General features: G+C 40.4%; 1 protein-coding gene across 2 annotated transcripts; it reads right to left on the bottom strand.

The window, feature by feature from the left end:
- Positions 1-499: 499 nt before the first annotated feature.
- Positions 500-20,172, bottom strand: PLAA (phospholipase A2 activating protein). Of its 2 annotated transcripts, XM_059833336.1 has the most exons (14): positions 20,024-20,172; positions 17,295-17,488; positions 15,415-15,515; positions 15,212-15,332; positions 14,711-14,878; positions 13,521-13,656; positions 12,869-13,038; positions 10,768-10,925; positions 9,602-9,821; positions 8,439-8,507; positions 6,773-6,844; positions 5,819-5,920; positions 2,763-2,927; positions 500-1,221 (listed from the first exon to the last, which is right to left on the bottom strand). In XM_059833336.1, the coding sequence occupies exons 1-14, from the start codon at positions 20,170-20,172 to the stop codon at positions 656-658; spliced, it is 2,391 nt and encodes a 796-aa protein (XP_059689319.1). In that variant the 3' UTR covers positions 500-655. The 2 variants fall into 2 exon arrangements, with proteins under 2 accessions (XP_059689319.1, XP_059689320.1); XM_059833337.1 differs by lacking the exons at positions 8,439-8,507; positions 20,024-20,172 and having other exon boundaries at positions 17,295-17,482.
- Positions 20,173-20,948: the final 776 nt, after the last annotated feature.

Below are 20,948 nucleotides of genomic sequence, written 5' to 3'. Positions count from 1 at the left end.
TCAGTTATGAGTGAAGCATGACATCTATATGGCAGTTAAAGATTCTACCTCTCAAAGAGTTACCTAGTTCTAGGTTAAAAACAGTAAGGGCCATAAAACAGCTGGATTTCAAAAAGAAAGTGGAAAAGAGCTGATGAAAAATTAGCCAAATGCCGCTTCCTTACCAGGATATTTGATAAGGGTTAGTATTAACAAATGTTAACTAATAAGCTTCTGAAAAGCACCACTGAACTTAACAGTTCTCAGGGCCCCTTCTCTGCTAACAAAAAGCACGGTCAAGAAACAGACTCATTGTGCTGAAACGTAGAAATGTGGTTGGGGTGGGTGTCGTAGTTGCCAGTCACTGAATCACAGCCATTTGCTACATTTCCATCTAGATGACCTTGAAGTACTGTGACAGTTTGACTTCTTGGTGATCTATTTTGATTTGAGCTACATCACAAGGACTTCTTGCAAAGATCCTGTGCACTACAGACTTCAGAAAAGCAGTCAAATGACAAACAGTGTAAAAAGTTTTATTTGCTCTGTACCTTGCAACAAATCAAGTTCAATTCATCCCCAGTATTTTCTCAATTATAGTCTGTCACAAAACATGAACAAAAGCATTTTTTTTCTGCATACACTGTGTCTCCCATGTGCTAAGAAAAACAAACAATTACAGCAGATTAAGAACAAACCTACAGCATTCCTTTACTTTAGCCGGTTCTGATACAGAGGCATACTTTTTTATCTGAGAGTCAACTCCAAGAGACTTAGCTAATTGCACAGCATTTGTATCATCACTTATTAGCGTTCCAAGAGCCACAAGCAATCTAAAAATGGCTTCGAGATCTTGAACAACTTCCATAACTGTGCTGATTACTGATAAACATTGAGCTTTACCCTCAATGTTGTTGACTTTACGTAAACATACAGCATAGTTCAATGTCAGCGTGGCAAGCGCAATGTGGATGTTCTTATTATTGCCTGATTTCGTTTCTATTGCTTGTGTCATTATTTCATCCCTCTGTTCCATCATAAGCTTCTGTCCTGCCTGGCTGACAAAACAATTGCAAAGAGCTCTAAGTGCCAACAGCTGGTTTGCTTGCTTTCCTTCAGGGTTCAGAAATTTAAGGAGAAGGATGATAAATTGTACATGATCCTTTTCACTGCAGAAGTTCTCATTCACAGTGGGATGCCTGACAGACAATCTAAGAATGTCTAGCGCTGGAAAGACAATATCTAAGAAACAAAACAAAAAATATTTTAGTATTAATATTGCACTATGTGCAAATGTGCTCATGAGGTTCTTTCAGACACAGACATTCTTAAACCCGTAACTCAGAAATGGACAGTAACAGTTTCATGCCGAAAGAGATTCAGGTAAACCACAAGTTGTTTGAAATTCATAAAGACAAGTATTGACAAACCCGTTCTAGTAATAGTTCAATTAATCACAAAAAACATGCTCCTTAATTTAGGATAAACACAGTGCTTTGCAAAAAAATCTTAAAATCTTTCCTAAGAGCTCTAATTGATAACACTGAAGGCAAGCACAAAATAATGTTAACTAATCCAAAAAGGTCTCTGAAAGCTTCTCAGTGATTGAACACCCCTGCACAGGCAGCATCTCCCTTTGTCCTCATTCCGTATCTTACAGTTTACCATAGCTACAAAACTGCTTACAGAAAGAGAAATGAATAAAAAAAAAAATGTTTAGACTACCTTTAACTCTCAGACATAATTTGCAAAGAAAAATAAAAAATGTCCTCAACTGATCAGCTGGAAATCATTGTAAGGAAAATGAAGTCAGAGTTTGTTTGGTAGCTCCCCCCCACCTTCCCAAGTTTCAAATATGTCTGACTCCTTGGGTCTACCTTCAGTATCCCATGCTTACAACCAAATCAAAGCTGAACCTGCTTAGCTACTTATTGAGCAGCTTTTCCTGCCGATACGCAGAATTTTGAGAACTAACACTTTGTACAATACGAAGAGTTTGAAAGGTACGAAGACACTGGCGACCACCAGCTCCCCGCTGTGCAAAACAGTTTGATTAAGTGATGTTGTGTAATGAACATGAGTTTTTAATACCAAAGTATTCTTCCTGTTAATAAATCTTTAACTGCAATTTCAAGAAAGCAGTTTATTTTAACTGTATATTTAGATATTTGTATATGCAATGTATCCCATTTTTCGCAGAAGGTGAAGTAACAACCAAACCAGCCTTTTCAATCCGTAAGTGCTGACAACGATACATTATCAAATGAAATTACATCACCTCCACTTGCATTCATTCAGAGTATCATTTCACTAATGCACTTCTGACCACGTAACCTGGCTTCAGTAACTGCTTTTCTACCATATTAAACAGGAGCTACTTTTGAAATTTTTTAAATTATTTATCTCCATAATTTCATGTCTCATTTGATAACAGCTTAGGACTCCAACCTCACACTGCTTTGCTCTATTTCCAAACAAGCCTCAGACCCCTTTCTTGAGAATGCTCCTGCTAATGAAATAACCATGACTGATGTTTATATCAGGTTTCTCCTTCATTTTTACTCCTGTGCCAACAACCAATGCTGACAACCAATTACCAATTTTGCAATTCATGCCACTGCCCCTGCTACTGATCAGTGCTATTAGCATCTGTTTATCATCTTCTGGTTTCTACTTGGGTTATAAACTCTTTGGGACAGACTGCGTAACAGCCAGCATAACAAGGCTTCTGGTTCATGGTGAAGTATTGATGAGATGATGGTACAAAAAATAGTTGTGTCTACCTTCTGGCCAGTTAACTGCTCTCCATAAAGTCTGAAGTTGCTGTGCTGTAGGTATTTCTGCAGAGGTGTTGCATGTTGCAGACAATAACTTTTCTAGGATTATCAAGTCATCTTCTGTAAGCTTATGTTCTTCACTTGCACTGCCATTAAGTTCCTTTAATTTGCCTGTAAGACCAACAGAAGAAGCATGGCTTTCTCACATTAGAACTTCACAAATCCAGATCTTGAATTAAATACTACAAAACCACTTTACAAACAAGTTACAACTACTGTAATTGTTTTGGGGGGTTTTAGAATTTTAAACATTACTTTTCGCAGTTTCATCATCTTTCTAATGGTAAGGTTTTAATCATCGCAGTAATTGCTACTACAAAGCCCCCTCTAGTACTGCAACACAAAGATTCAGAATTCACATCGTAGCCTACACGCAGGCAAAACCACAGAAAAGAATCACAAGACCATTAGTTTTCATAACTGAAATATTATTTCTTTTTTGCTCTTTTCTATTATTAGGTAGTAGAAACAATAAAGAAACTATGTTATTAGTGTGATCACTGTTTTTGTATTTTTACTTATTTAAGTGCCATAAGCAAAATGTGATTGCATGATGTCCTATATTCAAATTTCAATGTCATTTAAAAATCGAAGTATTGGAAAAATTAGTTTTAATATACAGCATTTTGCTTAAAATGGATCTAGCATTAAGCACCTGCCAATCATGGTTCTTCCGGAATTGATGAGGGCTATGTCAATAAACACACAAGCAGGTAGCATTACATTAGTACACCCTGATGAGTTTTATAGTATGCACAAAAATCAACTGTTGACCTCTTACAGAAAAAAAAACTATACAGCTATTAAATCTATCCCAGTCCAGCCATAATATTTACAAGTGTATTTAACCATGCACTGTTACAAAGCTGCAGGAAACGCAGTAAACGTAGTTTTCAGATTCTAAGCTTCAAAAACCAAACAACCCACTAAGCCTGTGGCTATTATGGTTATTCTTCAATAATACTGGACAAAAATAAACTGATGCAGTGTGTTTTTAAGACTAAGTAAAAGTCTCTGATTTGCTGTAACACAGGAGAATGAAAGTCAGCCAGTCTTGCCATTCTCCCTCTTAGTAAGTTCCGGACAAAATTTTACTGTAAAATCTGTGCAAAACTAAAAGGAGGCTAGATCTATTTACTACTGACAACCTCCAGAAAAAAAAATAAATTCTCGTTTGTGAATCCCTTACCTTCTCCCTGAACAAACAAATACCAGAGCACAAGAAAATTCAGGGTAACGTGATGAGACTGACTGAAGATTTTGACTGGTATTTTTAAAGAGAAAGTGAAACATGAACAATACATAGAAGAGCAATACTGCAGACAGAAGGTCCAGAGAGACCTTAACAGTCTTGAGAAGTGGACCCATGCAAACCCCGTGAAGTTCAACAAGGCCAAGTGCAGGGGTCCTGCACCTGGGTTGGGGCAATCCCCAGTATCGGTACAGACTGGGCTATGAATGGATTGGGAGCAGCCCTGAAGAGGAGGACTTGGGTATACTGGTGGAATAAAAATTGGATGTGAACTGGCAATGTGTACTTACAGTCCAGAAAGCCAAACACGTCCTGGACTGCATAAAAAGAAGTGTAGCCAGCAGGTCGAGGGAGGTTATTCTCCACTCTTGTGAGACGCCACCTGGAGTATTGTGTCCAGCTCTGGGGTCCCCAGTACAAGAAAGACAGGGACCTGTTGGAGCAGGTCCAGAGGAGGGCCACAAAGATGATCAGAGGGATGGAACACCTCTCCTGTGAAGAAAGGCTGGGAGAGTTGGGGTTGTTCAGCCTGGAGAACAGAAGGCTTCGGGGAGACCTTATTGTGGCCTTTTTATATATAAAGATGGCTTATAAGAAAGACAGAGGGAGACTTTTTACCAGGGCCTGTAGCAATAGGACAAAGGGCAATGGTTTAAAACAAAACAGACACCGGAACAGGTTGCCCAGGGAAGCTGTGAATGCCACATCATTGGAAGGGTTTGAGGTCAGGTTGGACAGGGCTTTCAGCAAGCTGACCCAGTGAAAGATGTCCCTGCCCATGGCAGGGGGGTTAGACTAGATGATCCTTAAAGGTCCCTTCAACCTAAACCGTTCTACGATTCTATGACTATAAGGCCAGGAGCTTACCCTCTTCAAGAAGTTGGATGAAGGTAAAGGTATACTTTTCCTAAAAAGCAGAATCTCATTTTAAGTTTCCTCATCAGACTGTCTAGACAACTACAACATTTTCAAGCTCTGTATATAAGGGGGAGGGAAGGAAGCAAGAGAATTTTAATTTGGAGATCTTCAAGGCAGGTACATTGTGAATACAAACTAGTTTTACAAACCCCCTAAATGTACTAAAGCACTGTACAGAAACATACTGAAATAAACAGGTGACAAATAGGGCAGAGATTCTGTGGAACACTCATAGAAAATACCGAAGACATAGTAGAATAGGAATGAATCATGGGAAGAGAGAGGTAAAAACAAGCCAGTAATAACATTTATCAAAAATGTGTATAATTACTAAATATTATACACTGTTTTCTTTTTCTGTTACACAGAGTGTTCTGCTTAAATATAGAAGTGACCATTGCAACCTGTGAAATTGCAGAATGCCTGACTTTAAAACTTCATAGATCACACTGTACAGCTCTCTGGTGAACTAAAAAATTTTCATGAGCAAAATCAGAAAGGGATTGCGCATGACCTGCATACACAGCAGCTAAGCAAAAAAAAAGGGTACAGTATTCAAATGTACCAGCTCAATAAAAGACATTGAACAACAACGGACATAAGCTGAGGGGAAAAAAATTGGATATCCTGTATTAGAGTTCTTGTAAAATTTACTAACACTCCTAAGCCTTCAAATACATGCACCATTAAAGTGATGAATGCAATTTTAACAGGTCGAAACCAAGAAACAGTAGGAAAGCCATAGGAAATCATTAGCTTTTTGAAAAGATCAAAAGTGAAGTTACATCAAACCGGTGAAAAATAAAACCATCCTTGAAATTAAAACACTGACCCAGTATCTGCGTAGGATTGGCCTGGTCAAAGGTGACAGCATCCTTCTTTGGAAAATAAATATTTTCAACTTTTGCAGCAGCTGATTGGTAGGCGCCCATTCCTACATAAAGGAAGCAGGAAAAGTTCAACAGCGTACCACAGTGTCTGACATAGAACAGTATCCTACCAGTAAGTCTCTGCTGGACATTAGTCAGAAAAATACCTTTTAAGAAAATTTAATACTTACGCAAATAGCTGTCATTCCTTACATTAATTTTATAGTCAAGGTTTAAAGCTTAAAGCAATACCTTCACAAACTGTTCTCCCCCAATGTAAAAATCTACTATACAAGTGTAAATTATTAACAGTGATTTCGGAATTACATGAACTAAATACACAGTCATTCATAGGAATGGGTACTGCAGTTAAGACACGAAAATGGCAAGGGTCATTTTAGAACAAAGATCCCTGCTGCCCCTGAAATCTTATCTTTTGATTATTTTCCTAATGAATAGACAAAGTTTCTATATATTGGAAGATTTGCAGATATGACCAAGTTATGTCACATGCAATAGTAGCCTCAAATCTCCTTAGAAAAAGAGTAATAAAAAGCTTTAATCTATGACCTATAATGATTTCCTAGAATTACAGGTGAATTAGTGGCTGATACTGTGTAATTTCCATTAAATACATATATCAATTTCTTTGATCAACAACATAAATAGTAGGAAACCAAAAATCCTCTCAAAACCAGATTGCTATCATGTATTTTAAAGCTTCTGTGCATGATTCTTGCATGTAAGGGAAGGCTCTGTTATCCCTGTTTTCTCAGTAATTTCCAGAGTATAACCAGCTTCAATCAGCTTATTATTTTTAATTAAGTATAAATTTGCATCAATATAAAATCCATGTCAAAGGAAAAAACGAAGCAAAAGATCAGGGATGCTTTTCATTGGCAGGCATCATCTCTTACCTGTAAATGGATCAACCCCACCCACTGGAGCTACTGCATTTGATGCTGAACCAGGAACATAGCGACCAGCACCTGAACAGACACATTAGGTTTTTTAAACACCACCACTGGTAAAAGGTAATGTATACCTGTATTTAGTTACTAGTTTTCAAACATTACTATTAAAGGCGTTATTTTGCACTAAAGGAATTAAAAAGAAGTCTTTAACACTTCCTGAAATTTAAGGATTAAATCTATGCCTATGCATGAGAGTGGTGCTGGTGGTGATGATGGCATTCGCAAGGTAAGCAACCCACAGCTAGGAGACATTCCGGCACGGTTTCTGGCACCCACTGGTGCAAAGGCCCTCAGCACAGCAGACACCTTATCCATGACAAGCTCCCCGGGGAGGGCACTGCTGCCCAGGCCTGGCCTCTCTCCGTGCCTGGGGGCAGCAGTGGCCCCTCCTGTGGGAGGTGGACTCTGTTCGTGGCACTGAGGCCTCGGGTGAAGGAACTGCATCTGCAGAGACCACAACCTGAGCCACATAAAGCAAGGGAGGAGGCACAGCTGGAGACCACAGTAGAATAGGAATGGAAAAAGACTGTCAAGATGGGGAAGGCTGAAGGCTGCGGCTTTTGGCAACAGCACAGAGGCTGCTGCTCCACCTGTAGATCTGCAACTGCAGAACAGGCACAGTGCCCTGGCCCTCGTGAGGGCAAACACCCAACAGGGATGCATCAAAGCCAGCTGAGACTGCACCTCACATCTGCAAAAAAGGGAAAGGCAAGCAGTAGTGGTGGGAGGCTTCCTTCTGCAGGGTATGGAGGCACCCATCTACTGACGTGACCCGTTATCTTGTGAGGTTTGTGTCTGCTGGGGGCCAGGCTCCAGGATGCTACTGAGAGGCTGCCAAGGCTTGCCTGGCCTTCAGACTGTTACCCTGCTGCTCTTCCACATGGATATCAATGATACTGCCAAGGAAGTCCTGCAGAGTTTCTAGAGTGATTAGAGAGCTCTGGGGGCAAGGGTGAAGGGCACAGGTGGTTTTTCTTTGATGCTGCCAGCAAAGCAAAAACACCTGAGTAGAAACAGACTCATCAAGTGCGTTGGCAACTCGCTGCATGGCTGGTTTTGCAGGCAGGACTTTGGCATCAATGAGTACAGGACCCACTTTGAGGAGCAAGACTTAGTAATCAGGGATAGGGTAAGTCTGACAAAGCAGGGCTAGAATGTCCTTGCAAACAGGCTTGCTAAACTAGTGAGAAGGACTTTAGCTACGGGAGGGTTAGAATCTAAAATTTAGGGTGGAAGGTACCAATAAAGGTGGTGTAATAAGAAAAAAAGGCATAATAAGGAAAAAAAGAAAACTACTTCTATGAAGATATCCATTCCTGTGTTGGCCATGCATACGAGAGTTTGACAAAACATAAGTTTTAAGACCTTCTCCTCTGCTGTAAAGGACAGAGTGACATGAGGCAGACCAGACAGTAGAGGGCTCTCTTCTACGAAACAGATCTGGACATGTTTGACAGCGGCAGAGTGCACCTTAGCAGTCTGTCCCACACCACTGCCCCAACAGAGAACTGCAAGAAGCAGTGGTCTGGAGCCAAACACTGAGTGCAACTGAACACAATAAAATATGCACCTTAAATGCTAGCAAGACAGATTATTAATTTTACATCACCTGTAAATGGATCTGCTGCAGGTATTGTACTTGATCCAGATGAAGAACCTGGAACATAACGTCCAGCACCTAGTGAAACAGTAAGAAAAGCAATGACTGCTATACACAGCTTAATGTTATTAAAACATCAGTACTTTTCAGACAGAAGCAGCTCAAAAATAAAGCCAAACATCAAATACGTCTTACTGTTTATTGTGGCATTAGAAGAAATCTGATTCTATCCACGCAAAAGTCCCCTGATGCTGAACAAATTCTTCCTAATTGAGGGTCAGAAATCTGTTTTCTGGGGCATATGCTTTGCACATTTGGACACAGCCAAATCAAGAGTATGTGCATAAGTTCAGATGACTGCAGCTCCATGAGTTACATCTGAACCTGATTAGCCTGTATTCTCATTTCTAGTTCATTGCAAGAAAGATTTATCTCAATTATTTTAATGACATTTTACTCCTAACTTCATCTTTGTGAAACTAGTTGAAATGAGACTGATTTATTTTGTAGATGTGATAAGCAGGATGTAATTGATTAACACAGTTCAGCTTATGAGTAATTAATTTGTTCTAGTTCCACTTCCTGCCTGAAAAAGGGTCATTTATATATTTCACTCAATTTCAGTTCATTCTCTAGCTAAATTTTTGTATTTTATTAATTGCCTTAACAGCACCTGGCCAACTCTTAAAGTAATATGAAAAGTGGGAGTTTTCTTCCACTGGAAAAAAAAAAAAAAGACTAGACTGAAAAATATAACTGGCTTGATTAAAATTTTGTTGAAGATTTGTTCTGACAAACACTTTGGAAGGTTGTCAAGTTTTTATATTTTTCTTGTCAGATCTATCTGTGCCTTGCCTTCAATCATTTGAGGGCATGAAAGTCCTGTACAGGAAGCGCAGGAGCTATGACACTGAAGTCTGCCTGAGCAGACAGTGAGGTGGATTGAAAACTGCCTGAACAGCCAGGCCCAGGGAGTGATGATCAGTGGCACAACTTCTAGTTGGAGGCCAGTCACTGGTGGTGTACCCCAGGGGTCATTACTGTGTCCAGTCCTGTTCAACATCTTCATTAATGATCTGGAAGATGGGTCAGAGTGCACCCTTAGTGAGTTTGCTGATGACGCAAAACTGGGAGGAGTGACTGATGTCATCATTTAAGTTTAAAATTTTTACCTGTAAATGGATCTGAAAATTGAGCACTTGTACTCAACAGTGTTTGCCCCTTAGTGTTGTCCATAATAAACTTGGCCACCTGATCCAGAAACATAGGATTTAGATCATTCCTTTGCAGGAAGTTGTATGCAGTCAGCCAAGGATCATCAGTGATGTTATACGGCAGTTTGTAGGAAGGCCCACTTTCATTTACATCAATAGTGAAAACATAGTCATACTCCTATAAGCAGAATAAAAATAAAAACAAATTAGAAGTTTGTCAGCACTTTCTACATACAGATGTATCAAATGCAGACTAATAATGGCCAAGGGCTAAGCCTAAAACCTTTAATACTGCTACTTGCAGATTGTATCAATAGTACTCTCCTACACAGGCTGCAAGAAAAAACACTTAAACCATACCGTGTGTTTTCCAGAATTCTCTGTCTCAAGAAGAGCAGGCTAGAACAACATGTCATGTAATATATCTGCACACACATTAACAAAATAACAGATGCATCAGGTAACTCTCACAGACAGCTCTGGCTGCCTGCAAAGCTATACAGCAGTCGAATGCCTCAAAAAACTTCAGTCTTAAAAGCATACTTCTAATACTAGAAAACAACAAATTCCTAAGGTTTCTTTAAACCACGTGAGAGGTAAAATTAGTATCTCAAAGGCATTCCTTCTGCAGTGGCGCTAGAGATAGACTTTTCTGTGTATATTTCAGTAAAGGAAACATTTTTCAGCTTATCTGTCTTTAGGCTCAAAAGCTACTACAGAAAAAGGATACAGAAAGCCCGGTACCTAATATTTTGGATAAGCCTCGCATTATGAATTGGATAGTTCGCTTCCTTTGGAAAGGAAGTTAAAACGAACTTTTCAAGGTATTAGCAATAAATACTAGAGAACTTGATAATTTCTCTACTAATAGTTTACCTTTCTCCAAAATAATTTTTGCCCTTGGCTTGCTTGTTTTACAAAATGTTTCGAAAGTAATAAAGCAAGTAGTACTTACCTCTACTTCTACTTCTGAGTTTTAATAGATCAAAGAAGACAAAAAAGTAGCAAGAAATACCTATTTCCTAAATTATATTTTATCTAAGCAAAGACTGGAATAAACTTTTATTGGGAAATTAAGCATTTTACTAGGGAAGGAAAAAGAAACAATTAAAGTTTGCATATACCTTTCCTTCAAACAAAACCTTTCCAGATGTTTGTTGTGTGGCTCCAGAAGAACCAACAACATCGCCAATCTTTATCCATCTTCCTTCACTAACACTCCACTGATATGCTTCTACTTTCCCATTATCTTTAATAAGCCGTGTCTGTCCATCTCTTGTCCCTGTAGACAAGAGTGTTTGAGAGTTTGAACAAATTCAAGAATACTATTTATTTTAGGAGAGAAAAAAAGTCTTAAAATAGTGCTCACATTTAAAGATCAAAAGATAGTTCACCAACATTTAAAGTCACAGCACAGGAAGTAACTAGCTACTACATGTCGCAACAAGAATAGCAGAAATCTTGACAACAGCGTTTTAAAATTATGGTAATGCTATCTGCCACCAGAGTAAGTTGCAAAAGCAATCCTTCAGTCAGGTATTTCAAAAGTTCACCATCTTCCCAGGGAGATGACAATGATGAAAGGTGATATTCTCCCATGGTCTAACAAGACGGGAAGCTTCATACAATTTTAAGATTTATGCCACTTGCTGATCAGAGCCAAGGGCTGAGGTCACTGGTTATTTCAACTTGGGAAAAAGTATTTGTCTAAGAGTAGTCTTAACTACCACTACTTCCACTGTATTTTCAGGTACTCAGGAGATTACTGAGAAGTGTAAACTGAGTCAATGAAGACAAACTATTTTTCAAGCCAAAAGCTAAAGCAGAAAGTTTGCATCTACTTTTCTTTTAGGGAAAAAAATATAAAATCTACCTTCACAGAATCACAGGATCATTAAGGTTGGAAAAGACCTGTAAGATCAAGTCCAACCATCAATCCAACACCACCACGTCCACTAAACCATGTCCCACAGTGCCACGTCCACAGGTTCCTTGAACGCCTCCAGTAATGGCGACTCCACCACCTCCCTGGGCAGCCTGTTCCAGTGTTTCATCACTCTCTCAGTAAAGAAACTTTTCCTAATATCCAGCGTGAACCTCCCCTGGCGCAACTTGAGGCCATTTCCTCTTGTCCTGTCACTAGTCACTTGGGAGAAGAGACCAGCACCCACCTCTCTGCAACCCTCTTTCAGGTAGTTGTAGAGAGTGATAAGGTCTCCCCTCAGCCTCCTCTTCCCCAGACTGAACAACCCCAGTTCCCTCAGCCGCTGCTCATCAGACTTGTGCTCCAGACCCCTCACCAGCTTCGTCGCCCTTCTCTGGACACGCTCCAGTACCTCCATGTCCTTCTTGTAGTAAGGGGCCCAAAACTGAACACAGTATTTGAGGTGTGGCCTCACCAGCGCGGAGTATAGAGGCACAATCACTTCCCTACTCCTACTCTGCAGAGCCTTCCTACCCTCAAACAGATCAACACTCCCACCCAACTTGGTGTCATCTGCAAACTTGCTGATGGAGCACTCCATCCCCTCATCCAGATCATCGATACAGATATTAAACAAGACCGGCCCCAAAACTGAGCCCTGGGGGACTCCGCTTGTGACCGGCCGCCAGCTGGATTTCACCCCATTCACCACAACTCTCTGGGCTCAGCCGTCCAGTTTTTTACCCAGCGAAGAGTGCACATGTCTAAGCCACAAGATGCCAGTTTCTCCAGGAGAATACTGTGAGAGATAGTGTCAAAGGCTTTACTAAAGTCCAGGTAGACAACATCCACAGCCTTTCCCTCACCCACTAGGCAGGTCACCTGGTCACAGAAGGAGATCAGGTTGGTCACGCAGGACCTGCCCTTCATGAACCCGTACTGGCTGGGCCTGCCAGTAGTCCTTCTGCAAATTACATAACTGTCTCATATACTATTGCCAGAGCTGGCATAACAGATCCAAAAGATCTTGAACATGCTGCAGCATCCTGAATTCCACCTTCTTCTAAATTATAAGAGAAATATTTTTTACCATCTTAGTCTACAAAAAAAATAGATATATTCATACTACAGCCTTGCCTCCAACAGCATCAATGAAAGCATAGTAGAGCAAAATGAAGCTGTTTTCTTCAGCAACTCTACTGAAAGTGATCAACGCCTTAATTTGGGAAACTGGAAATTTTCAATACCTCAGAACCAAGATTTGGAGGCATCTCTAACATGACAAAAGTACAATAACTTACCAGGATCCTTAAGATGTTCTCTTCCAGGAAGGTCATCAGCATTAATATCGCCTAAATCACCAGTTTTAGGGTCAATCGATGCTTGGGAAAGCTCATTTTCAAAAGCTTGAATCTCCTCAGCACTTGCTGTACGTTCCAAAGACTCTGTAAACACTCTTATAATTCCATCACTGAATAGAGAGAAAACATTCAAACAGAAATACTATTTTAAATGTCAGAATTATTATATACATTCTAATGGTGACTTCTAGGTCATGAGAAACTATCATTATTTCTAACAACCCCTCCGAATTATTTTTATGAAAGGAATTCATTCTCATGCTAAGAACACCCAGAGAAGGACTTAAGCAGGTAAACCTATCTGTAGTAAAATTTTAAAATCAAGGTAGGATATGCCTATTAAAAGGGTTCTTTATAGGGTACTCATAGATCCATTCTCAGTCTATTCATGGTTTACCACATTCCCAAAGAACTCACTCTACCTCTGCAATTCACATAACAAAAGAACGACTTTTTGGATGAAGTATAGCACATGTTTAAATTTAATTCCCCCACACACTTTGATGGCTGTAATTTTAGGTATCAGTTTCATCTATATTTAAAGTGATGCAGATTTAGATCTAAAAATACACTGAGACTAAAACCTGGATACCTTGCACCAACTACGATGTCACCATTGTCTAACACACAGCAGCACCATACAGACTGAGCTGGGAGTCTGATTGTTTGAGCACATTCCCCTTGTTTCCAGATTCTAAGGGATCTATCCTCTCCAGTAGTTACAAAACCTGAAAAGAAAAATATATAAAAACTTTTAAAGTATATTTTTAGTGTACTGTGATACTAGATGCCACTCTGCAACTGGGTATCTAAAAAGTAGCACAATAAAAGAAACTTTCTACAATTTAATACTTCTCTCAATTGCAAGAAGAAAGCTAAAAGAAAGCCACTGCGTAGTTGTCTTCTGGAAAAAAAAAGTGCATAAATTTCAGGCTAAGCAGACAGACAGGGAATGAAATTATGCTCAAGACAAACAAAAGATTCCTTCCTCCTTTCAAGAGTTTAAACAAAGAACTTCAAACAATTTTGTAACCATCACTGTTTTATCTTACACTATACTTGCATAGTTTCACACTTGTTTTAAATTCAGATTTTTTGCAAAGTAGGCCTGCTTTTTCAGGAAACATGCATAAAGCACTCTCAAACATCTATAAACTCCTCAATGAGGAATTTTAAGGCATAAGAGATTTATGACGTACACATCCACCTAGTACACATGCACTTTACCTCTCGAACAAATGCGCAAGTGTCCCATACACCACACAAAGGACACTGACTTGGAATTTCTTCTGCAACTGTCTGCAACAGTTAGTTCTGAACCTCTAGCTTTGAAAACAAATGCAATTAAGCCCCACACATAAAATTCTTAACCTAAACTATTTATAATGTACTTTGAAAACTTTCTGAGGAAGTATCTAACTTCACATTATCTCAAACTGATAAGCCACACATTACCATTTTAGTACTCTGCAATACTGCTGAAATACAGATGGCAACCTAGATGATAGTTTTGCCTGTTGCTTTGCCAAAGTTTCACTAAAGCCTTACAATTAGGCCTAACTCAGGACCTTTCATCTCACCTACTGCCACAGCAATTCTGCCAGAGATGTGGTTTGGAGTCAATCACAGTATTTTTTTTTTAATTATTTATGCTAAAGGAAAGAAGTAAATTAAATGCTACCTGAGTTCCGTAGTTGTGGCAGTCCAACAGAACTATAGAATGCTTACCATGTCATTTCATTTTGGAAGAATGTTGGGTAATAGTCACAAAAATAGTCTTACCTTTACATTGAGGGAAGACAGAGATACTGTATATATAATTTGTATGTCCATAATACACCTGCAGACACTCGCCAGAGATGTGCCATTTTCGAACACTAGCATCATTAGCACAGGAAAGGAATTCCATTTCACTGAGAATAGCTAAACCTCTCACACAATCTTCATGTCCTTTATAAAAGAAAGGAGAACTTTTAATGCAGTTTTTCTTTCCATTAGCAGCAGTATACCATTTCTATTTAGCTCACATCTAAATCCTGGCAACCAACCTTCATTATGGGAGCAGTTTAAAAAAAATAGGGGCAATTCATTGCTTATTATTCTTTGAAGAAAACTCTAATTCTTTTAAAAGTGATGTGATATCTGTGCATACAACTTGAGTGACTTTAGAAATCCTGCCTAAAAATTTTTTAATTTATCTACGGTTTTGTGGGATTTTAATTTTTTTCTATTTTTAAAAAAGCACATGACCCTGATGAAATTACCAACTGCAGCAACATTTACCAGTGAATGTTCTTTCACATCTGCCTGCCTTCCACAGTTTAATAGTTTTGTCAGCTGAACCAGTCAACATTAATCCCTGTTCAGGCAGTATTTTCACTGCCCATATTGCAGCTGTGTGACCCTGCAAGAAAAGCAACATTGTTAGACTTACCAGAATCAAATTCAGAGTACCTTTTTTATATTCATGTAGAGGAACTCCATACCTGTAATGTCATCATACATCTGTCATTCAACCAGACCTTGGCTGTTGTGTCCCATGATCCACTTAATAATGTACCGAATTTCCCAGATGAAAGGCTGCAAACTGGAATGAACGTTCAAATCAGCACTGACAGGTTTCCTGCATTGCCACCAATCTTATGCCAGCAATTTAAAGAGATTTATTTAAGGAGATTTACTCGGTAGTAGTAGCATATTTAGTGTTGAGGAGTTTGAGAAGAATTAAGTGGAACTGTAGTTGCACTGCAACCTAGAAAGGAGCTTATTAAAAATCTCTTCACTTTAGATTACAAAATTTCACAGCTCTTTGCCATTCATATTTTTAAATTCCAATTAGTACCAGATCTCTTCTCCTCAGACTACAATATGTTGACAAGCAGGTTAAATAACTAGTCAAGACACAGAATTAACACACAGGGTTTAGTTTTAAGATTACAGAGAAAGCCAAGATTTCATCAACATTTATTAATTTATGTCCTCAAGAAGCAAGATTTTGTACAAAAATATACTTAGCTCATCTTCTTGGAAGGCAAAATACTACTACCAAGAAACTGTGATGACATTCAAAGATTTAGCAAAAAGATAATCTGCAAATGCTCCAGTAATACACAGGTATAAAACTGAAGACACACAGTGCTAATGAGGTTTACTAGTAAGTTTACAAGACCTATGTCATAAACAGAGAGTACCCTGTCTATCTAATCATTCATAAAAGGAAAGCATGGCCTTATGTTTCTTGCTTCTGTGACTCCAGAGTGAGAATTGAATAGTACTATACCCCTGTCACTTGTCATGTCCTACTTTTTCTCCACTTTAAAACAGATTTTACAATTAATGTGATTTTACATTTTTTAATGTTTTACATTACTGTAAAAATTGCTGCATATACTTTTTTGTAGGGGCATCTATAACTTCTCTAGAACATCTCACCCCTTTTTACACCTCTGGAGGGAGCATGTCACATGTTATTTTAACTACTCATCCATCTCAGGTTTTTGATAAAGTACCTAAGCTATTCCATGCCTCCTTACACAGTGACATTATTTTTTTTCTTTCTCAGAGAAAGCCAAGAGGTTTATAATATAAAAAATAAATTTTAGGTGCTGTTTAGCAGTCCAGGGTATTTCCAAACTGGTCTCGAAAACCATCCTTTAACACAGTTTTAAATAAAGCCCCAAAACCTCCAAGACTTAAGTGTTTATTTTTGACACCTGTAATGACATGATTATACTGTTCAAAGGTCCATTAAGTATTAGATCAGCTCACGAAAAAGAAAACTTAATATGCTAATATGAAAATTGCTCTATCTTTTACTATATAGCTCAAGAAAAAGTATAGAAAGTTGGTTTAATATGTCACATGTTGCACTGACCTGACCAAAGAGAGATGAAATTTCTGCAGTGAGCTTTTAGTCTTTACTATGTATTTAAAGCACCAATTAATAATAGATCCCCATCTAGGGAACAAAATGGGCAGTGAAAGTTTGTTTATTTAGGAAGCTGATGTTTTCTACTTCTATCAACTTTGACATAAATATTTAGCTTAATACATGGAGAACTAAGTTAACTGCTTCTTAAAAATGCAACTCTTGGCAAAAGGGTAATCATTCTGTAAATTGCCATGTGTTCATATATACAGTAAAAGCTGAAGCATTCATCAGTGTAAACTTGGAAGTCCTTGCAATGAACTGCCACTGCGTGAATTGAGATTACAAAATCCTACTTGCAGAGGCCATAATTAAATAGTTTTCTATGTTAAATACCAAAGAAATCAAACCTGAGTTTTATAACTTCAATTTAATTTCCTCTCTAACAAATCACATTAACTTCTATGCAACAAACTCCAAAATAAAATTACTACATACCTGTGTTCTTATGACCCTTAAGGATGTAAAGAGGAGCTGGGTTGTCAACTGTGAAAATGCAAATATTATGATCATTGCCACCAGTTGCAATCAGCCCACGAGGATAGAGGTCACTTGGAGGTATGATGCACACACAAGATACAAAATTTGAGTGGCCAGTCATACAGTGCATTTCAGTAAAACCCCTGTTAAGACTAAACATATATCATAATCAGTTCAGAGTCATGACAGAAACTACTTATTTGAGGCACTGAATTACAATGTGTGTTTTATACTCCAACTGTTGAATTAATAACTATGCTTGCATTGTGTTGAATAAAAACTATGGATGACCTAGAAAGAATGAAAACCTTAAGAGAAAAATTATACCCCAGAATTCCAACCCAGTAAGCAATACTTAAAGCTTTCCACTTATTTTTCAGTAATGGTAGGCCTGGAAGGACTTAGTTTTGTTTTTCCCTGCTCATTGGCAAACACTGTGCCCAGTTTGATCAGAAGTAGTTGCAGTCTGTGTTCATGAAATCTTTTGCTGTCTGGAGACTCAATTATGTACCCCAATACAACCTAAAATAACACAGCACGTAGATGAAGAAAGTTTACTGCCTGCCAAGTCTATTCACCAGCTCTTAATTAAAAGCACTATAGAGGTTTAATAGTTAAATAGATTATAACTGATTCAAGCAGCACCCTTACTTCTTCACCATGATCCAGCCTCAATTGTTAGAGCACTAACTGGAAAAAGCTACTTGTCCCCGCACAATAAACGTGTGGGTTGTGGTGGCATTTGTTTGGTTTGGGATTTTTTTCTTTTTTGTGTTTGTTGCTCCTGCGTACCACACACCCCCCGCCCCAACATATCATATCACACTGTCATCCTTCACACTTTAATGCTTGGAAAGCTTCAAATATGTAGGGAAATAATGATACTCTTCAGAATTCTAAAATATCTTCTCTGCTGAAGGTACAGAGAATAAATGAAGGTAACATACCTTCCTGTAAAGTTTAAATAACAAAAATAACACACAGCAGTTCGCTTACACACTGAACCCTGCCTACTGTAATCCCAGAGTCTTCAAAGCAGAGAGAGAGAATTGTTACCAATACTATAACTCTGCATAAGTTACCCATGTCTTCCTGACACAGCCCTCAAAAATTATGGGTTAGAATTAGACTTCCTTTCCTGCAATAAATTTCTATGCAATTTAACAAGTTCCTCCCCTTGTGATGAGACATTTAACAAGACACAAGATTAGTCTTCCTTGCCCTCAACTGCAGAGCTACAGAGATCATCTTAAACACATTGTTACAGGACATCTTGAAAAACAAGGGTTAAAAGTAAGTAAGAAGAATGTAAAGAAGATACTTCATAACAACTGCACCTGGCAGTTAGACATATTAGAGATAAAGGCTGTCTCCACTGACTCTCTGCTGACTAGCAATAACGATTAGCACAAGGACAAATAGTGGAAAAATAGAATACACTGCCAAAATAATGCCCTAGTGTTAACATGTCTCATTCTAATCTCATTATAATGCTAAGGAACACACCTCCTAGCTAGAGAAGCCCCAACCCAATTAAGCCCCCTACTTTCTGAGCATGAGTGGTGAATAAAAAGAGAACTGTAACTTTAAGATGAAGTGAGAAAAGTATTAACCAATAGTTAATTAAGGGGTAGAACCAGTAGGCATAACTAACTTTGTTAACTGTTTTAAAAACCTGTCATGATTTTAACCCTGTGTGCAAGCTTTGAGGAGAAATCCCCTTGCACCCGGCGCTGCAATAAACACGCCTGCTTTATAACTCTTTGTGAGTTGTGAAATTCGTTTCCGCGCGTCAACATGTGTGAGCATTCAGGCAAATTTGTCAGTTTTCTCCATTTCACTGGAAGGCAGTGGAAAGAATATCCATGCCTAGCAACTTCAGAATGCCATCCACAATTTGAAACTATGGACAGGTGCAGAGATACGTCCTGTGGCTTCCTGCAATACCCTACATCTCCACCATCTCCTATTCACATTACTTAGCAGTATCTCTTCCGGTCATAATGATATGCTGAAAAATTCACTGAGTGAATTCAACAAGAAAAATCCAGTAGGAGACAACCCTGTACAACATGAATATCAGAGAAAATAACGTTGGGTTTTTTTTCCTTTTCCAATATCTTTGTATATTTTAGTTTTCTGTGTAGTTTTTGGATCATATTCCATTTTATGTTCAAATCTGCTCAGCAAAAGCAAGAAAAGAGTTTTTTAAAAAATATTCAAAGCATACCGCCTTACTGTCAAAAAATGTGGCACTGTCACTTCACAGGATTACTTTGGTACTGAATACCAAGCGGTGGAAACAACACTAATACCACCTGGAAAAAAGCCGCCTAGTTTTACAGACATTATTAGCGTCTGCAAAGCACGCTAAAATACCGACACAGAGTTAACTGAGCAAATACAACCCTCCCCAAAAGCAGCCGCTCAAGAGGTAATGCCTTAGCCCTTCGCAAACTCACCAGCACGCCTCCAGCGAACAGACTCCCACCGCCACGCACGAGCCCGCCACCTCCCCGGGCCGCCGCGATTCAGCCGGGAGTCCTAGGACAGGACACGGCCGCGGGCCCCAACCCCAGCGGCTGCACCTCCGCGGCCTTCCTCCCGCAGAGCGCCACCCGGAGCTCCCGCCCAGGCCCGCGCGGCGCCGACGGCTCTGCCGACGAGGGCCGCGGCCCGGCACTCACCCGTCAGGAGCCCAAAGCCGCGCAGTGCGGTCCCGGGAAACGGACACGAAACCGCCCTGAGGGAAGAGGCCGCGCGTCAGGCCCCGCACGTCCTGCCCGTGCCCCAGCAGGGAGCAGCGAAGCCGGTACACGCCGCCCTCGCCCGCCATAGCGGGAGGCCACCACGGTGTCCTGACACAGCAACTCTCCCCGCCACTGCGGCCGCCGCCGCCGCTACCGGAAACCGCCACGCGCCGCGCCGGAAGAGGTGTCACTGGGCACGCCGGCGGGGGGCGGCGAGACTCCATGTCCCGGCAGGCACCTCGCCTCAGAGCGGGGGAAAGCTGTGGCCCTTCTGTCGCCAGGCACTCTGGGAGTTGTAGTCTCCGCGGGCCACAGCAGTCTGCCGTCCCGCGGCGGCCGGAAGGAGATCTCTGAATCTCGCGATAGCCGGGCGCTGCGCTCCTTGGCTGGGTGGTTGCTGCGATACCGTCTCCGTTGTCTGCGGAGGCTTAATGGCTGCTTGGGAGTCTGGTGAGGGGAAGGGGCTGCTGCCGCCCGGGAGGTGGGGTCCGCGCCCGCCCGTGACTCCGCGGGCTTCCCGGTTCCGTAGCAGGGGCTGTTGGCGCTGCCACCTCGGCGCTTCCCCGGTTCCAGACGCCCTCTGCTTCTCTGGGAGCGGGTTTTTATCGCCCCGGGGGAACAGGGGTCTTTCCTGCCTCTTTGGGTCCTGGACTACAGTGCCGCCATCTCACAGGCCTCGCCGAGCAACTGGCAGCTTCAGCGATCGAAAAGCTGTCTGTATGCTACGGCTGGGGAGGGGCTCCTCAAGGGGCTGGTGAAAGCTACCGGGGTTTGTCGGGGTAGTGCGGTCTGGGTTGGCGGTGGCGGCCGGTGATGCCTGAAGCACTGTCTTCAGATAACCCAAACGGCTATTTACAACAAC

Source organism: Gavia stellata, chromosome Z (genome assembly GCF_030936135.1).
Source record: "Gavia stellata isolate bGavSte3 chromosome Z, bGavSte3.hap2, whole genome shotgun sequence".
Taxonomy (NCBI): domain Eukaryota; kingdom Metazoa; phylum Chordata; class Aves; order Gaviiformes; family Gaviidae; genus Gavia; species Gavia stellata.
Note: the sequence above shows the minus strand (reverse complement) of the source record. Positions and strands in the feature narration are given on the sequence as shown.

Coding starts and splice junctions, on each gene's coding strand:
- PLAA (XM_059833336.1), bottom strand. CDS start 20,172: ATGGCGGGCGAGGGCGGCGTGTACCGGCTTCGCTGCTCCCTGCTGGGG. Junction 13,039..13,520: donor GACATCGTAGTTGGTGCAAG/GTATCCAGGTTT, acceptor CTCTCTATTCAG/TGATGGAATTATAAGAGTGT. Junction 10,926..12,868: donor AGAACATCTTAAGGATCCTG/GTAAGTTATTGT, acceptor TCTTGTCTACAG/GGACAAGAGATGGACAGACA.